This window comes from Panthera leo, chromosome E2 (assembly GCF_018350215.1).
Source record: "Panthera leo isolate Ple1 chromosome E2, P.leo_Ple1_pat1.1, whole genome shotgun sequence".
NCBI lineage: Eukaryota > Metazoa > Chordata > Mammalia > Carnivora > Felidae > Panthera > Panthera leo.
The window spans coordinates 4800930-4817464 of NC_056693.1; the positions used below are offsets into that span (position 1 = coordinate 4800930).

At 40.1% G+C, this 16535-nt stretch overlaps 1 protein-coding gene across 1 annotated transcript; it reads right to left on the bottom strand.

Moving 5' to 3' along the window:
• Positions 1–8227: 8227 nt before the first annotated feature.
• Positions 8228–12044, bottom strand: LOC122208816 (putative protein ZNF720). Its single transcript, XM_042920272.1, has 3 exons — positions 12030–12044; positions 8837–8963; positions 8228–8337 (listed from the first exon to the last, which is right to left on the bottom strand). The coding sequence occupies exons 1-3, from the start codon at positions 12042–12044 to the stop codon at positions 8228–8230; spliced, it is 252 nt and encodes an 83-aa protein (XP_042776206.1).
• Between the last annotated feature and the right edge of the window lie 4491 nt (positions 12045–16535).

The following is a 16535-nucleotide window of genomic DNA, read 5'->3' on the forward strand; positions in this document are numbered from 1 at the left end:
GTTGCCTGTCTCACATTCAGGTCCTTTATCCATTTTGAGTTTATTTTTGTGAATGGTGTGAGAAAGTGGTCTAGTTTCAACCTTCTGCATGTTGCTGTCCAGTTCTCCCAGCACCATTTGTTAAAGAGACTGTCTTTTTTCCATGGGATGTTCTTTCCTGCTTTGTCAAAGATGAGTTGGCCATACGTTTGTGGGTCTAGTTCTGGGGTTTCTATTCTATTCCATTGGTCTATGTGTCTGTTTTTGTGCCAATACCATGCTGTCTTGATGAAGACAGCTTTGTAGTAGAGGCTAAAGTCTGGGATTGTGATGCCTCCTGCTTTGGTCTTCTTCTTCAAAATTACTTTGGCTATTCGGGGCCTTTTGTGGTTCCATATGAATTTTAGGATTGCTTGTTCTCGTTTTGAAAAGAATACTGGTGCAATTTTGATTGGGATTGCATTGAACGTGTAGATAGCTTTGGGTAGTATTGACATTTTGACAATATTTATTCTTCCAATCCATGATCAGGGAATGTCTTTCCATTTCTTTATATCTTCTTCAATTACCTTCAAAAGCTTTCTATAGTTTTCAGCATACAGATCTTTTACATCTTTGGTTAGATTTATTCCTAGGTATTTTATGCTTCTTGGTGCAATTGTGAATGGGATCAGTTTCTTTATTTGTCTTTCTGTTGCTTCATTGTTAGTATATAAGAATGCAACTGATTTCTGTACATTGATTTTGTATCCTGCAACTTTGCTGAATTCATGTATCAGTTCTAGCAGTCTTTTGGTGGAGTCTATCGGATTTTCCATGTATAGTATCATGTCATCTGAAAAAAGTGAAAGCTTAACTTCATCTTTGCCAATTTTGATGCCTTTGATTTCCTTTTGTTGTCTGATTGCTGATGCTAGAACTTCCAACACTATGTAGGTCAGCATGAATTTCCCATCATAAAAGAGACCCTCGTGTCTGTGAGACAATAGTCAAAACATTTTGCATGACATAAGCAATAAAGCCATAGCATGAGATGATCTATGAGTAAAACTAATAAAATATGGCATGCAGGGGCGCCTGGGTGGCTCAGTCGATTGAGCATCCGACTTTGGCCTAGGTCATGACCTCGCCATTTGTGAGTTTGAGCCCCGCATCTGGCTCTGTGGTGACAGCTCCGAGCCTGGAACCTGCTTCAGATTCTGTGCCTCACTCTCTCTCTCTCTGCCCCTCCCCTGCTCACGCTCTGTCTCAAAAGTAAATAAACATTAAAAAAAATTAAAAAATTAATAGAATATGCCATGCAAAAAAAAAAAACAACCCTCAGATATGGTCAATAGAAACAAAGAGAATAATTATCCTTCCCAGATATCCATTACCCCTTGATCCTTTCAGGCATCTCCAAAATATAGCTGACCATTCGAGAATATGGGTCTAAACAGTGTGCATCCATTTATACAGAGATTATTTTAAATATAAATCCAATGAACTACTGTAAATATGTTTTCATTATAGGTTCCTTAATCTTTTGTTTTCTCAAGCTTACTTAATTGTAACAATACCACTTATAATACAGACAACAAAGAAAAGAATGGGATGATTCACCAGCAATGTTCTATGTAAGGCTTCAGGTCAACACTAAGCTATTTCCATGGAAAAGTAGGTATGGTTTTAAGCTCTGGAGACTCAAGAGATACCCACATATTTTCCATTGGGGGGAGGGGGGTTAGGGCCCGATACGCCCACACTGATGTAAGTGTTCTCGGTGTTTAAACTTTGGGTTTTACTCTAAATAAACACTCTGATTTAGAATCATATGTGAAAAGTGGTATTGACTTATTGCTTCCTGCTGTGAATTCTCTGACTTTCTTAGATTTACCTTTTCATTCCATAGTTTGCCAAATGTCTACATCTGTAACGTGTTTACCCTTTATAAAGACACTGGTATTTACTGAAGTGTATGTTAAAACCAAAAGTCCTTCCTCATTCATTACATTTCCAGAGTTTCCGTCCAGTATGTCTTCTCTGATGTTACGTAAGGGTTCAGTTCAGGCCAAGACTGCCAATATTCTTGACATTTGTAAGTCATCTCCCCAGGACGTATTATCTCATGTTGAATAGTTGTGCTTACAAACTAAACGCTTCACCACATCCTTTGTATTTGTAGGGTTTCATTCAGTGTGCTCTCCCTGAGGTTCAGAAAGTTTGTAGTTGGGCTTAACAATTTTGCTCATATTTCAATATTTTTATTTAGCCTTCTCCCCAATATGTATTTCCTTAGGTTGATAAGTTTTGAGTGGTAAGAACTTTGCCTCCTTGTATAAATTTGTTAGATTTCTTCCCATTATGAAATCTCTGCTGTTGAGTGAGTTTTGAAGACTAGTTAAAAGCTGTCCCAGAGTTACTACATTTTTTAAAATTCTTTTTGCAGTGTTTTAATCCATGTAGGCATGCAACTATCGTAATTTAAATGATACTGCTTAGTGCTTAGTAATTAATTGGACTGTAAGAAAAAACTCTACCACAAAATTACATCTCTAAGTGATCAGGGTCCTCAGAATCTCTACATTTTTAAGTCTTCTCTCTAGTCAGGATACGATGATGTACAAGAAGATTCGAGCTTACATAGAAGACTTTCTCACATTTCTTACTTTTATACTGGTTCTCTGGAGATGGAGTTCTCTCATGCTTATTAGCATTTCACCCTCAATTCATGTTTTCCCCCACTCATTGCTTTTGTAACTTCTGTCTCCACTATAAACACCTCAGTAATTACAGAAGCTAGAGTCCTCAACTAAAGGCCTTTGTAACAACACACACATAAATAGTTGCTCCAAATCAAATGTTGTATTGTAACTATTGAACAGTGATGTTTGGATAAAACCCTCCTGTGTTTATCAAAATCAGAGCCTTGGGAACAGGGGGATTACGTGTTGGTGGAAGAATAATGAGACCTCCAAGCAGGACTTCTCAAATCAATCACATTTAAAATTTTTATCTCCCTTTTCAAATGTGTAACTCACAGAATTGTTTCAGTGAGTGGTTAATCCAATTTTATATTTGGAATACTTTCAGTATGGGCTAGGTGACTTTTCAGAATTTCCAAATGTCCTTCCAGAGAATGTGTCTCTTTAAAAACTGGATTTTTGACTTTTGCTCCAAAGACATTATTCTCCAAATATAATGAGTTAAGGTAAGGTTTTCCCCAGAAAGTTTTTTATCCTTGATCTCTTCTAGCAGTAGCATTTCATTACCAGTAATTGTGCCTGTTTGGTTATATCCCTCATAATAAACATTCTGCATTTCCCTACACCCCATCACCTTCCCCATCATCCCTTAAGTTTAAATACTCAGGGCCACAGTGTCTACTTTTTCCCATATCACTGTACCAAAGGACTCTTCTTGGTTGTCGACCAACAAGCCTAGGGTGTTATGGGAAGACACAACTAAAAGATACAAAAGAAGTCATCACACTTACTACATTGCATATATGTAAGTATGCTAATGTGCAAAAGTAATATCCATGATAGGACACCAGCAGAATGAAGAAATAGGAAGCACCAGGACTTTGCTCCTCCTTGGAGACACAAATAGACCAAAGGAGTTTTTGAGGGCTCCAGAAGTCCATTAGGAGAATACAGCACACCCAGACAAGTACAAAGGAAGAAGAGTCACAGTGAAAAGACAAAGAACGTTTAGGACACTTGCCTACAACAGCTGCCCACTCTCCATGAGAGCTGCCTGACACTCCATGACAACACAGTGACAAAAGTCTTCCCTCTGTCGAGGAGAGAAACAAATGTATGTTCAACGATCTGGTTTCTTTGCTGTCTTGAGGGACTTGTTTCTGTCATGCACGGCATGGGAAGCAGAAGGAATGAGAGCATCTTCTGGATACACTGTGGTGGCTGCTCAGACAAAAGGTGAGCATTTGTTCAAACACTGGGGAGACTACAGAGCTGAAGAATGAGAGAGGAAGGTATCATGGTCTCCAAAGAGTAACTACACTTTTTACCTTAGCAGTTACAGAAACTCAGACATGACAAATGCCCAGAACATGTGTCACTGTACCTAGAATTACTGTACTTTGTGTTCCTCTGTACAAACCAAGTCCATAATCCTGGGCCCAGAGGCTGTTATTTTCACTTTTCTGTTTTGTTTTGTTTTCATTGTTTTCGTGGGTTTTTGTTTGTTTGCTTTTTAATTCCCAAATGTCAACCAAAGATATAAAAGGATACAAAGAAATAGGATTTTGTGTTCCAATTGGAGGAACAAAATACATCTCCAAAAGTGGCCCTAAATTACAAGCACTATTAATTGACTGACAAGGCATTCAAAATAACCGTCATAAAGATGCTCATGGGGGAAGAATAAAAATAGGTAGGTAACTAAATGATAGCAGGAAAACTATTCATGACCAAAATGTAAAGCCAAGGAAACAGAACATATCACCAACAATGAACAAGAAATTGAGAGATGAAGAGTACAATTGCTGAATTTAAAAATACACTAAGGGGTCAACAACAGACTTCATCAAGTAAAAGAAAGAATCAGACAACCTAAAGTACTCTTGTGTTCAATTACCTGCTAAGAATCAAAGGACAGGGTCTAGGGACTCATGGGACACCAAGAGCCATCCAATATGTATATTAAGGGAACCCCTGAGGAGAGGGGAGGGAAAGGGGAAGAGCATTGATATGAAGAGCTCAAGTCTTGTATGTGGAAAGAAGAGACAAATGTAACAAGCGCAGTGAATTCATAGTAGGGTAAATGTCAAGACGTGAACACGGTGACACCTTATAATTAGCCTATCAAAACTCACAGGCGAGAAGAGAAATTTGAACCAGCATGGCAAAAGCCACTCATCTCGTCCAAGAGAGCTCCTGTAAGCTCAGTGGGATGATTAGCAGATCTTATAGGAAGAAGCGCACAGGCCCGTGTATTCAGGTATTGAAAGTTCAAAACATATCCACTAAGAATACCCTACCTGTCCAAACTGTTTTTCATGAATGTGGAAATGGAGACTTTCCCAAGTAAGAACCCCTCTACGTTTCCAAGTAGACCTCTCCTACAAGACACATTAAAGGAGGTCCTTCAGGTTGAAATAATAGGATTCTAAACAATAACTAAAAACACATGAGAACATAAAGCCCTCTGCTAAATGTAAAAATTTATACAATTGGGGAGCCTGGGCGACTCAGTTGGTTAAGTGACTGACTTTGGCTCAGGTCAGGATCTCAAGGTCCATGAGTTTTGCCCCCACTTTGGGTTCTGTGCTGACAGAGCGTGGAGTCTGCTTCGGATTCTGTGTCTCTGTCTCTCTGCCTCTCCCCCATTTGCAATGTCTTTGTCTCAAAAATAAAAACTCATTAAAAATTTATAAAAAATACACAAATCTGTCATGTTGTAATGAGCGAGCACAAGTCACTTTAGTTTCTGCTACAGTATCTTTTTCAATGAGAGTATAAAAAATCAGCGGTGCCTGGGTGGTTCAGTATGGTAAGCAACAGACTTCAGCTCAGGTCATGATCTCACAGGTTGAGTTTGAGCCCCACATCAGGTTCTGTTTTGTCAGCACAGAGCCTACTTCTGATCCTCTATCCCCACCTATCTCTGCCCCTTCCCTGCCGATTGTCTCTAAATAAACAAATTAAAAAAAAAAAGAGTACAAAAATCATCAATCTAGGTAAGTACATATTAAAAGACAGAAATTGTATTATCAGTAATTTAAGGTGGGTGCAGGGGTGGAGGTGATATGTAGAATAATTTTGTATGCAATTGAGAATATCAGTTTAAAATGTGTTTGTATACATGTTTTATGTAATCTCTATGTAACCACAGAGAAAATACTACAGAAGTTGGAAAAGTTGAAGAGAATGGTACCAAAGCAAGTCATGAGTATAAGACCACAAATAAGGATAAAAAATCTAAATTTGATACAGAGGTACAGAATATGTGTGTGTGTGTAATATACACACATACATACATGAGAGAGAAAGAGAGAGAACAGGGGAAGGGCAGAACGAGAGAGGGAGGGAGGAAGCGAGAGAGAGAGAGAGAGAGAGAGAGAGAGAGAATCCGAAGCACGTTCCATTCTTAGCTCATAGCCTAACAAGGGACTCAATCTCATGACCCTGAGTTCATGACCTGAGCCAAAATCAAGACTCAGATCCTTAATAGATTGAGTCACCCAGGCACCCTGCAGGTATAGAATGTTGAAAAATGACTTTCAATGCACAAAAGTAATCCTCTCACGCAAGAAGAATATAAGGTCACCAATAAATACATGATGAAATTATTTATCTGTTATGATGACTCACCAAGACATTAGTTGTCTATTATTATGACAATTCACCTAGACATGATAAAACATTTACTGACCACTAACCAAGGAAGGAAAGAAGATGAGTCCCAAAGTATGTATGGGTCATATTTATACCAAGAAATACATACATAAATTTATTGGTAAGGGGCCTGGTTGATTCATAATTGACTTAAACTCACATTGTCTTAAAATGCACTAGATGAACATTGTCATCCTGTAACAAGATACACAGGTAAATGAAACCACAACCACCTCGTGGGGAAAGTCCCATACAAAAGAAAGTACATTATTATAGAATGCAAAACCAGAATAAGACAAAATTTAACCACAGTCTACATATAAAAAAATAGATTAATCCTTTCAAAGGAAACCTACTATATAACTATAATTTAAACTGCGACTATGTACCCATGAAAAAGGAGCATTTGGATTGTTGGCATGTCTTCATTGACAGTAAAACAGGAAAGGTATTTTTTTTATATCAAGCATAAAATGCTTTAACGAAAAATTTTACAAATAAGCACTTAAAACCCATTAAAAATGTATTATTTTCTTAATATATTCCTCCTCTTACACAGAGTGTAAGGGTATAATCCATTGTTTAGAACCAAGCTGACTAGCACAAAACTTTCCTTTCTAAATCAACAAACACTGCCAAAGTTGGAAAATATCCTGACAATCACTTTATAAACAAATCAATATTTGGGATGAAATTCAGATACATTCTGACAAAGTAGAAGAATAATCTTGTGATTAATTTTTTTCTGAAGTAAAATTACATTTATGAACAATCCTTTTTTATATGGAATTTCTTCTTTAAATGTTTATTTATTATTGAGAGAGAGAGAGAGCACACGGGCAAAGGAGGGGCAAAGGGAGAAGGGACAGGTGATCTAGAGCAGGCTCCACAAGGACAGCAGACAGCCCATGCTAGGCTCTAATTCCCCAACTGTGAGATCATGAACTGAGCCAAATTCCAATGCCCAATTGACTGAGCCATTCAGGCACCCACTAACTCATGTCTTATATGGCACATACCCATATCATATAGAACTTTTGATTCAAAAAATTTCGAGATGTGTCTCATATACAAATTATTTCAAAGTACAAACACTTATGAAAAAGTCACAGGAACTTCCTACTAAAGTATAAAGTATTTAGTATACCTACTAAAAGTATAAAATGATGCAATTACTAGGAAATAAGGTAACCATTGAGACTTTATTATAGGCTGTGAGATCTAACTTCTAAATGTTATAGCTGCTTTATGGCATTAACATGGAAACATGCTAGGAGACACAGAGATGTGTTAAATTATTTCATCATTGAGCAATAGAACACACAGAGTGCAAATTTCAAATGTTGGTTAATACAAAGACAAGTGAAATTTTGGTGTGAAATAAAGGATTCGATTTTCTCATTTGAGGGAGGTGTTCTGTGATCTCATGAAATTACTGAGCCTCAATTGTGTACAATTAAGATAAAATCCTCTGGAACTTTGGAAAGCATAAGCCAGAAAACATGTGATCTCTGTCTCCAATGTTCCCCACATTTCTGCATCAAAACCCAATATGCCCACTACTACCTTGACACACTTGTCACAAGAAGCAAAACAGAATTCAGAAATGGCTTAGCATAGAGTTCCTCAGAAATACAGAGAGATCTTCTAGGGCTCTCACAGCAATGGAGAAGCTCTCAGATTATGGAGGTCCTCACCGGGGATGTGGTAGACCTTCACTGGAGCTGAAGGAGAATCCTTGGAGAATCAAGGAGCATGATGTGTTAGAGAACAGATGTCCCTCTGTGAGAGGGAAAGACATCAAACTAGGCTTCACAAATGAAACTCCATTCAAGGAGAGCTACCTGAACAACATTTTAAGATCTATCTTCCTCCTTCACATTTGGACCTCACCTGTGTCATGTGCTTCACTCCCACCTACCTGAGTGTGAGGCTACTGTCTCCTTTCTCTTCACACCCCACAGCTCCTCCTCTTGCTCCAAAACGATGACCAGGTCTGGTTTTGACACAATGAGACCTGTTTATCAGAAGAAAGGAATAGCAATACTGCTGGAGATTCTACCTTTCAACTCAGTATTGTACTCAGCAGACAAGAGAGGACATTGAAGAATTCTAAAAAATGATTTCTCAAACACTCTTGTGCAAGAAAGAGCCCCTTTAGAACATGCAGGAGGAGTTTCAAATATTCACATCATGACCAGCCTTCCAAATACTACCAATACAATAAGCAGTAAAAGTTGGAGTTTAAGATGTGGGCCATACCGTCTTTTGCCACTCAATGTTTAGAATTGCCATCAATCTACAGAAATGGTGATGGCATCTTAAAAAAGGGAGGCTGAAGCTGAAAAGGAAACATCATGAAGATATTTCTCTACATCTACAAATCCCCATTTCCTTCCCTTGCTGCAGGGATCTGAATCCCAGTCATACAAAGAGGAAGCTTCCAAGAGACAGTCTTCAAAGGAACGAACAAAACCCGAGCAGGGTTTGGGAAATCTAGAAGGAGATATCCTCACCCAAGAAGAGGAGGTGTCCATAGGTCTCTAACATCACATCCCTGTGCAGCTCCCGCTGACTGTGGTTCAAGCATCCCCATTCCTCCTGAGAGAATTCTATGGCCACATCCCTGAAGGTCAGGAGTCCCTGAAATAAATACAACAGTCATCCAGTGGCCATTGGCAGTGTTCACAATGGTACCCAAGATGAAAGGGAAATGAATGTCATCAGCTAGACTATAAGAACTGACGTTCACCGCTTACCTGCTTGTACCCAATGACCGTACTCCCTCATTTTACTTAACCTCTTTCTTCCACTTCTGGCAAAACACCCTGTGGACACAGTCTCCTGTCATGGAAACAGAAAACATTCAACAAAATGGAATGACCGCCCCAAGGAAGAGCTTGGGCAGGCCACGTTGAGCTTAACCCCTATGCAGATGGATGATGGAGTGAACTCAGGGAGGACAGTTCCCTTGACCTCCTTGTAATAGCAAAATCTCCACCCAAGGGGGAAAACAAACCTTGCGTAACACACAACGTATGTATGGAAGTGTCCTCTTAAGGTACGTGTGCCACCTTATGCCCAGTTCAGGTAAAATGACAAGGCTCTACTTCCTAATTGTCCACCCGAATCTTAAATAAAAGGAAATCAGGGGCGCCTGGGTGGCTCAGTCGGTTGAGCGTCCGAATTTGGCTCAGGTCATGATCTCTTGGGCCGTGGGTTGGAGCCCCGCGTCAGGCTCTGTGTTGACAGCTCAGAGCCTGGAGCCCGCTTCGGATTCTGTGTGTCCCTCTCTCCCTGCCCCTCCCCTGCTCATGCTCTGTCTCTCTCTGTCTCAAAAAAAAAATTAAAAAAAAATTAAAAAATAAATAAATAAATAAATAAATAAATAAATAAATAAAAGCAAATCATCGCCCCAACCCCCTTACTCTGTGAGTCTCTCCTTTGGAGGTTATTCCCTCTGATCTCCTTATTGGCTGAAATCAAGCTTCCTGTGTGTGACAACCCCAGCTGCTGCACTATGACTCTATTATATTTGAGGATCAAGACACACAAATATGTCAATTTTTTTATTCTTGTTTTCATTTTCTGAAAATATAAGGCAGTAAATAAAAGGGTATTTCTGTGACAAGACTGTGGAGGAAAATAAAAATTTACTTTGGCATTTTTTTTCTTTTTGTACTTTATCATATTTTGCTGTTTTCTTTTTCTCTCCACCTGGTGATGAGACTCTTTCAGTGACATAACTTCAAGGGGACAGATGATTCATTCTCCTCAAGGAAACTCCCACATTTTATCAACTCTAAAGACAGCTGCCTTAACCTTCCTAACTCCTACTAAATTCCCAACTGACTAATCTTCACTCATAGATAGGAACCAATTCATCAGGAAGAAGTTACAGAAGCAGAGACCTTCCACTTTAACAACCTTAAAGATGTAAGGGTCTACGTTGTTCAAGGGGGGCAATGATGAGGGACACAAAGTCAAGAGTTGTGTAGCTTCAATTAAATTTCCTTACACTTTGCAACACAATGACAGGATATGCCCTTCCTCACGTAAATCATAGCTGCTTTCATACCTTAATGTTTAATTTTTATTAAATACTTGAGACAGGCAGAGTATGACATTCCTTTATCAATGGGCTCCAAAGTGTAAGGAAATTTAATTGAAGCTACACTTCTTTTGCCTCAGTTCTCCCCACCAGAAACTACAAGCAAAGAGAAACTCAGAAGAAAGAAGTTTCCAGCTGAAATGTGATGGCTTCTGCACATCGCTCAGTAAATCTAAGATCCTTAGCAAAGATCGGGGTTGGGGTGGGGGGGAAGGATGAACGTTACAAGGGAGAGATCTGGCAGAGAGAACCAGGCCAGTTAAAGAAGTGAACACGAAGTGTAAGGAAACAAATTGCTATCAGTGCCTAAGACACACCAAAGGACACATGATCCCTGGTGTGTTCTGTTGGCCCCCAAACAGTGAATCTGATAGTCAGTCTAATTATTAGAGAATACAGTGGATTTATACAAACTTCAATCACATACACTTTCAGTAGAGGCTGCTTTGAGACAAACAGGCTTGAGCACCAGGTAGTAGAGGAGTCCACAGGGCCCACCTGGCTGAAGAGAGGCAGGCCCAGCAGGTGACCTGCCTCAAAATATGTAGAGGCCCTAACTAACAAGTGGGTACTTACAACCAGGCAGAATTACCACAGGAGGGAAAATTCCATTAAGTTACCATACATACTCATCTTCCCCCTTCAAAATCAGCCCCTAGTCACTGCTCACAGCAGGAGCCTCTCATCTGCTGTCCTGGCCACCACTCCTTTGGGGTGTTTTCATCAATCTAACATCTTATTCTGCCACAGATGAATTCTTTTCACCACTCATGCCGTTGGCTTCCACAGGATCATCGGCCCATATTTGGGAGCCCCATCTGAATGGGAGAAACACCACTTTTAGATGGCTGTTTCCATGTCCTGTCATGTCTAGTATATTTTAAAGAGTATCTTTTTCACATTTTACAAAGCAAGACTGCTCTCCCCCTGCTTTTTTACCTTTCCAAGTTATTCAGGCCTCATATCCATTCTCTGTTTTTTTTTGCATTTATTATTTGGTCCAAAAAGTTTCTTTTATTATAACACAAAGAGAGGACCTGTGGGCACCAAGATCCACAGTGGGGTTGTGAAGAGTGACACTGCAGCCAGGGGAGGAAAAGGCAAAAAGGAGGTCTCCAGAAGGATTCCCATATGCTTAAGAGGATTCCTAAGATACTGGGGGCCTTGTATTTTTCATTTTCTTCATCCTGCTCTACAGAGAGGTACTAAATGGGGGAACTAAAGGGGAACAGTTCTCCTTGACTGAAATCCCACCACCAGACCCCATCAGCAACTGGAATCTTGGACTCAACAACTTCCCTTTTGGATCTGTCCTAAAGGGAATGTGTGCAATACTTGCAGGACTTTACCTCAAAGTGACAAGTGTTGATGTCCTAGTGAAAGCCTTGTTTGAGAATGTAGAGAAGATTCCTGTTTATAGGGGAGAAGAGTTCTAAGGACCTAACCTTGAGTATCATTCCTGAGAAGCTTGTAAAACTTTAGTGAAAACATAAGGCAGAAACACCAAACACAGAGAAACCAACATTTGTGATTTCTACATGCATGGAATTTTAGGGGGAAAAGATGACACGGCCTCCGACCTGGAACACCAGACTTACCTGAGAGCTGGCCATTTCCTCTTCTTCCCCTTGTCCTCTAGATTTCTTTCTCAGAAGGTATTTGTGGACAAATCACACATGCATCAGGAGAAAATGCCCTTAATGCACCAACAGAACATCTTCAAAAGAAAAGTACTCACTGGCAGGCGGGTTTTGGAATGCAGAAGGACAAAACGTCCTAGTTTTTTGTGTCAGGAGCTTTTCAGAAATGAAGACTATGTACTTGGAGCCCAATTCTGAGTTTTTCTTCTATAGTTTCAGTGGCTTCCATCCCAAAGGCACCTGCAAATTCTGCTACAGCATAGGAACGGTGTGCTGCGCAGACCTAATCCTCCCACACTCACGTAGAGGAGACCCTGTTACCTCTCCTTGAGCAAAAGCCTGCACTCAAATCTCATAAATTAATGGGAAGCCTTGCCAACTGACTCTGGCCTCAGGGAGAATCACCTGGAGCACTTAATTAAGCAAACACTGTTGTTTCAATCCACACCAATTGACAGAATCTGAGGAGGGGGGCAACAGCAAGGGTCGGTTTTGAAACTCCACACAGGATCCCTTTGGGGACCATTTAGGGAAGTAAGGAGGCTTTGGTTATTATCCAGGTTTAAACACATTTCTTCTCCAGTGATCAGAGTTTCTGGACATTGGAAAAAAAGAGACTTACAAATTTAAGAGCCAAACACACCTTCAGCTCTTTAGCCGACCTTTTCCATGTCTCCCTAATTCCCAATGACAGGGCTCCAAGGAACCACAGGCATCTTCCTAGTCCTCCCTGTCAACTGGCTTGGAGAAACTACTCTCTGCACTGGGAATAAAACTGTTTCTGTCCTTACAGCTGACCTACACTTTTAGTGCTCAAACCCAGTGCTACCAGCAGCCCCTGCCTCAGAGAGCTAAAGCAGTTTGAAAAATATGGGTCTCCCATAAATAACAATGGGTCCCTGTCTATGAATTTATTCCTTTGTGTCTAGGCCTTTTGAGCATTACACACCCATTTCTCCTTAGTTTATCTGCCCCAATTCATTTACTGGACTGAGATTTCTTTGAAAAATGTCATGCAGAAATTCTTTTTCCCGCAAAGGGGAAAATATCTAGATTTTGACAGTAGTAACCACATTTGGAAACAAGGGGAAATAAATGACATTTCAACGTGTTTTCTATGCTCTGTCTCTCATGGCACTTTAGCTGAGGTTAGTGGTACTGATCAAATGATCAGTCCTATTCGATGAGCTACCAACCTTCTTGTGAGGAAAATGTTCAACTGATACTGGCACACTCGACAGTGCATCACTCATCAAGCTTCAAATAGATCCGTCAAAATCTCTGCCCTGAGTTAATCATTGCCCCATAAATAAGGAAACCCAACAGGGCAGCAAGCACATAATAGAGGAATACAAAGCTTAGGCCCTAGATCAATGGTCATGCTCAAGCCATCTTGGGCCACAGCTGCATCGAAGGCCTGGACTTCGGCCCATGGCAGCCATGGGGGGCAGGGGCTGGAGAGCATGGGGTGGAGGTTCCAGGGGATAGGAGGTTCCTGGGAAGGAGAGTCCTGGCAAGGGAAGGGGATACTAGTCCCTGTATGACCCCTATTGTACCTGAGAGAAAACCCAAAGGCTGAGGATGGAAGTTTGATTAGGACCCCTGAGCAAAAAATAACATTGCTATCTGTCTTTATCTTTTGTTCCCAACAATCATCCACTAGTGATGTCGATTCCCACTGAAAACTGATTGTTCCCTGAAACACCCATGCAGTCCTTTTCAAAATAGTCCAGTTGATAAGGATAGTCAGTACTTTTTACCTTCAGTTGGGAGGAATGGCAATACACCTATTGAGTAACGCCTCAGGTTTCCACAGAGGGTCCATTCTATATGTGACAAACTTAAATGTTATACTACATGACAGTTTTCTGCAGGCTCTCCTTTGTTATAGTATGACATAATTTCATTCTCTGCTCCCCTTCTCAAGGTTCTTTGCATGACACCAGCATACACCTGTGAAAACTTGTGGCTTTAAAGAGACATCAGGTGCCCAAAGAAAAATTGCAGTTTGCTCAAAACCAGCTTAGATATTTAAGTCACCTGCTGTGAGAACAAGGACTAGATTTCAAGACATCCTGGAAATCAAAAACCTGAAACTAAGTACCAATTCTGAAACTCTCTGGGACTGTTTGTTCATTTCTGAAGTTTGATTCCAAACTTCTCTCTTACAGTTGAAAGTGCATATGCTTTACTAAAACAGGACAAACCTTACCCAATTATTTGAAAAGAGGGGGATGACACAGTAATTGAGACTTGAATGAAAAGTCTAAATCTATACAAGCTTCTCAAAGTCAACACCCACAAATCAAGCAACCCAGATAAGAAATGGGCAAAAGACATGAATAGACAGTTTTTGAGAGAAGATAGCCAGAATGCTAACAGACACATGTAAAGATGATCAACATCCCTCATCATCATGGCAACACAAATCAAAACACGGACGAGATACCACTTCCCACCTGCCAAAATGGGTAAAATTAACAACACAAGAAACCATGGGTGTTGGTGAGGATGAAGAGAAGGGGAACCCTGTTGCACTGTAGGTGGGAAAACAAAGTGGTGCATCAGCCATTCAGGAGAACAGTATGAGGTTTTAAAATAACTAAAAATGGAATTAGAGGTGCTTGGGTGCCTCAGTTGGTGGAGGGTCTAACTCTTGATTTTTCTCAGGTCTTGGTCTCATGGGCATGGCTCAAGCCCCACATGGGGCTCCAAAGTGAGCATGGAGCCTCTCTTCCTTTCTCTGCTACTCCCCCATTCACACTTGCTCACAATCTCCCTCAAATAAATAAACATTAAAAGCAACAACTTAGTTTCAATCCATGGTGGCCAAAGTAAGATATTTGTATGATTTAACTCTTTCTACATTTCTTAAGACTTTTTTTTTTTTTTTTTTTTTTTTTTTTTGCATGCTTGCACACCATCTATACTGGATGATGATCCTTATACCTCATATATTTTGTGTTTAGGACTCATTTATGGTTTTCATGCTTTGTGCATGCACAAGTTGAGGAGCCAACCTATTGATAGGAAGTAATCACAAGTACATAGTGTCCTGACATAACAGCTACCCCAAACATCCTTGTCCTAGGGAGCATCTTTGCAACTTTCTATACCCTGTTCCATCATTACAATTTTTCTGTTTTTCAGTAGGCCACCTGGAAGGAAGTAAAAACTGGGGCTTAATCAAGGCATTTTTCCCAACTGTCAGGACATTTGTCCTGAGTGACAATCACTACGTGTTCACGCTCTTCTCTGTAGCCTGGAGAAATTACAAAACCTCCCATCACATGAGAAAAATGTAGTCTGTTGTTCTTCCTGTCAACCATTTATATATTCATGCCTCCAAGAGTGTTAAGGTCAATTATACATCAGTGACCTTGTAAGTAAAATTGTGACTAAAGTAATCTATTCTAGGGATGCTTGGGTGGCACAAGTCAGTTCAGCCTCAGAGTCTTGATCTTGGCTAAGGTCCTGTTTTCATGGTTTGAGTTCCAGCCCCACATCAGGCTGTGTGCTAAAGGCATGGGATTCTGTCTTCCCTTCCCTGCCTCCTCCCTTCTTGTGCTCTCTTTCTCACATACACACACACAAAATACATTAGTTAATAAGCTAACCAAAATATATCTATTCTAGTAATAAATAATAAATTACAGGCATAAAATGAACCCTTTTATAATTGTCATATAAATAGCTGTTCAAATATGTTGTTAATGGCCCCAGCAATCAGGCCAGAATCTCATCAGTAATATAACAGTTTGTCCTGTAATATTGAAGAAATACTTTGAATTATCTTTGAATGTGTATCTTTCAATAGGAGAGATTATAGTTGTGCAACATTTATCTGCGCATGAAGTTTGAAGACTGTTGCACAAAGACAGTTCAAAGGTCCTTCAAGAAATAGGGGTAAGGGAAACTGTTTCTGAACTTTAATGTGACTGACCACAGTTGAAGGTGTAGTGAAAGCTAGGTTTTAGGGAATGCAGGCATTCGAGACCAAGGGTTGAACACTGTGCCTTGTGTCCTAGGAGAAATGTTGATGTCTTGATAGATGAAATGCTCAAGGAAATCCATTAGCATATTTAAATGTTTTCAGTCATAAGTGTAATAGTGAACTGTCTGGGACAGAAGAAAATGCAGGCGGATGAGTCAGCTGATACATACAAAAAGAATGCTTGTAGGTAGTCAATAATGAATAGACATTTCCAGGCTGAGACACTGGAATAGATAGATGTGCTGAAGTACACTTGGTCTATATTGAGCTTCGATGTCAATTGATTCTTTTGAAAAGAAACAGGTTACAAGGATAGTCTTTGCCAGTCTCGATTTTCTTAAAAATGTTAGTTTATTGATTTTGAGAGAGAGAGAATGGGAGACTGAGAGAGAGAGAGAGGGAGAGCAAGTGAGAACCAGGGAGGGGCAGAGAGAGAGGGACAAAGAGAATCCCAAACAGGCTCTGTGCTG

What these genes read in the sequence shown, in the direction of transcription:
- LOC122208816 (XM_042920272.1), bottom strand. An exon ending in TGGACACCTCCTCTTCTTGG is followed by an intron (nt 8,338 to 8,836) that starts GTGAGGATATCT and finishes TCTGATAAACAG; the next exon opens with GTCTCATTGTGTCAAAACCA.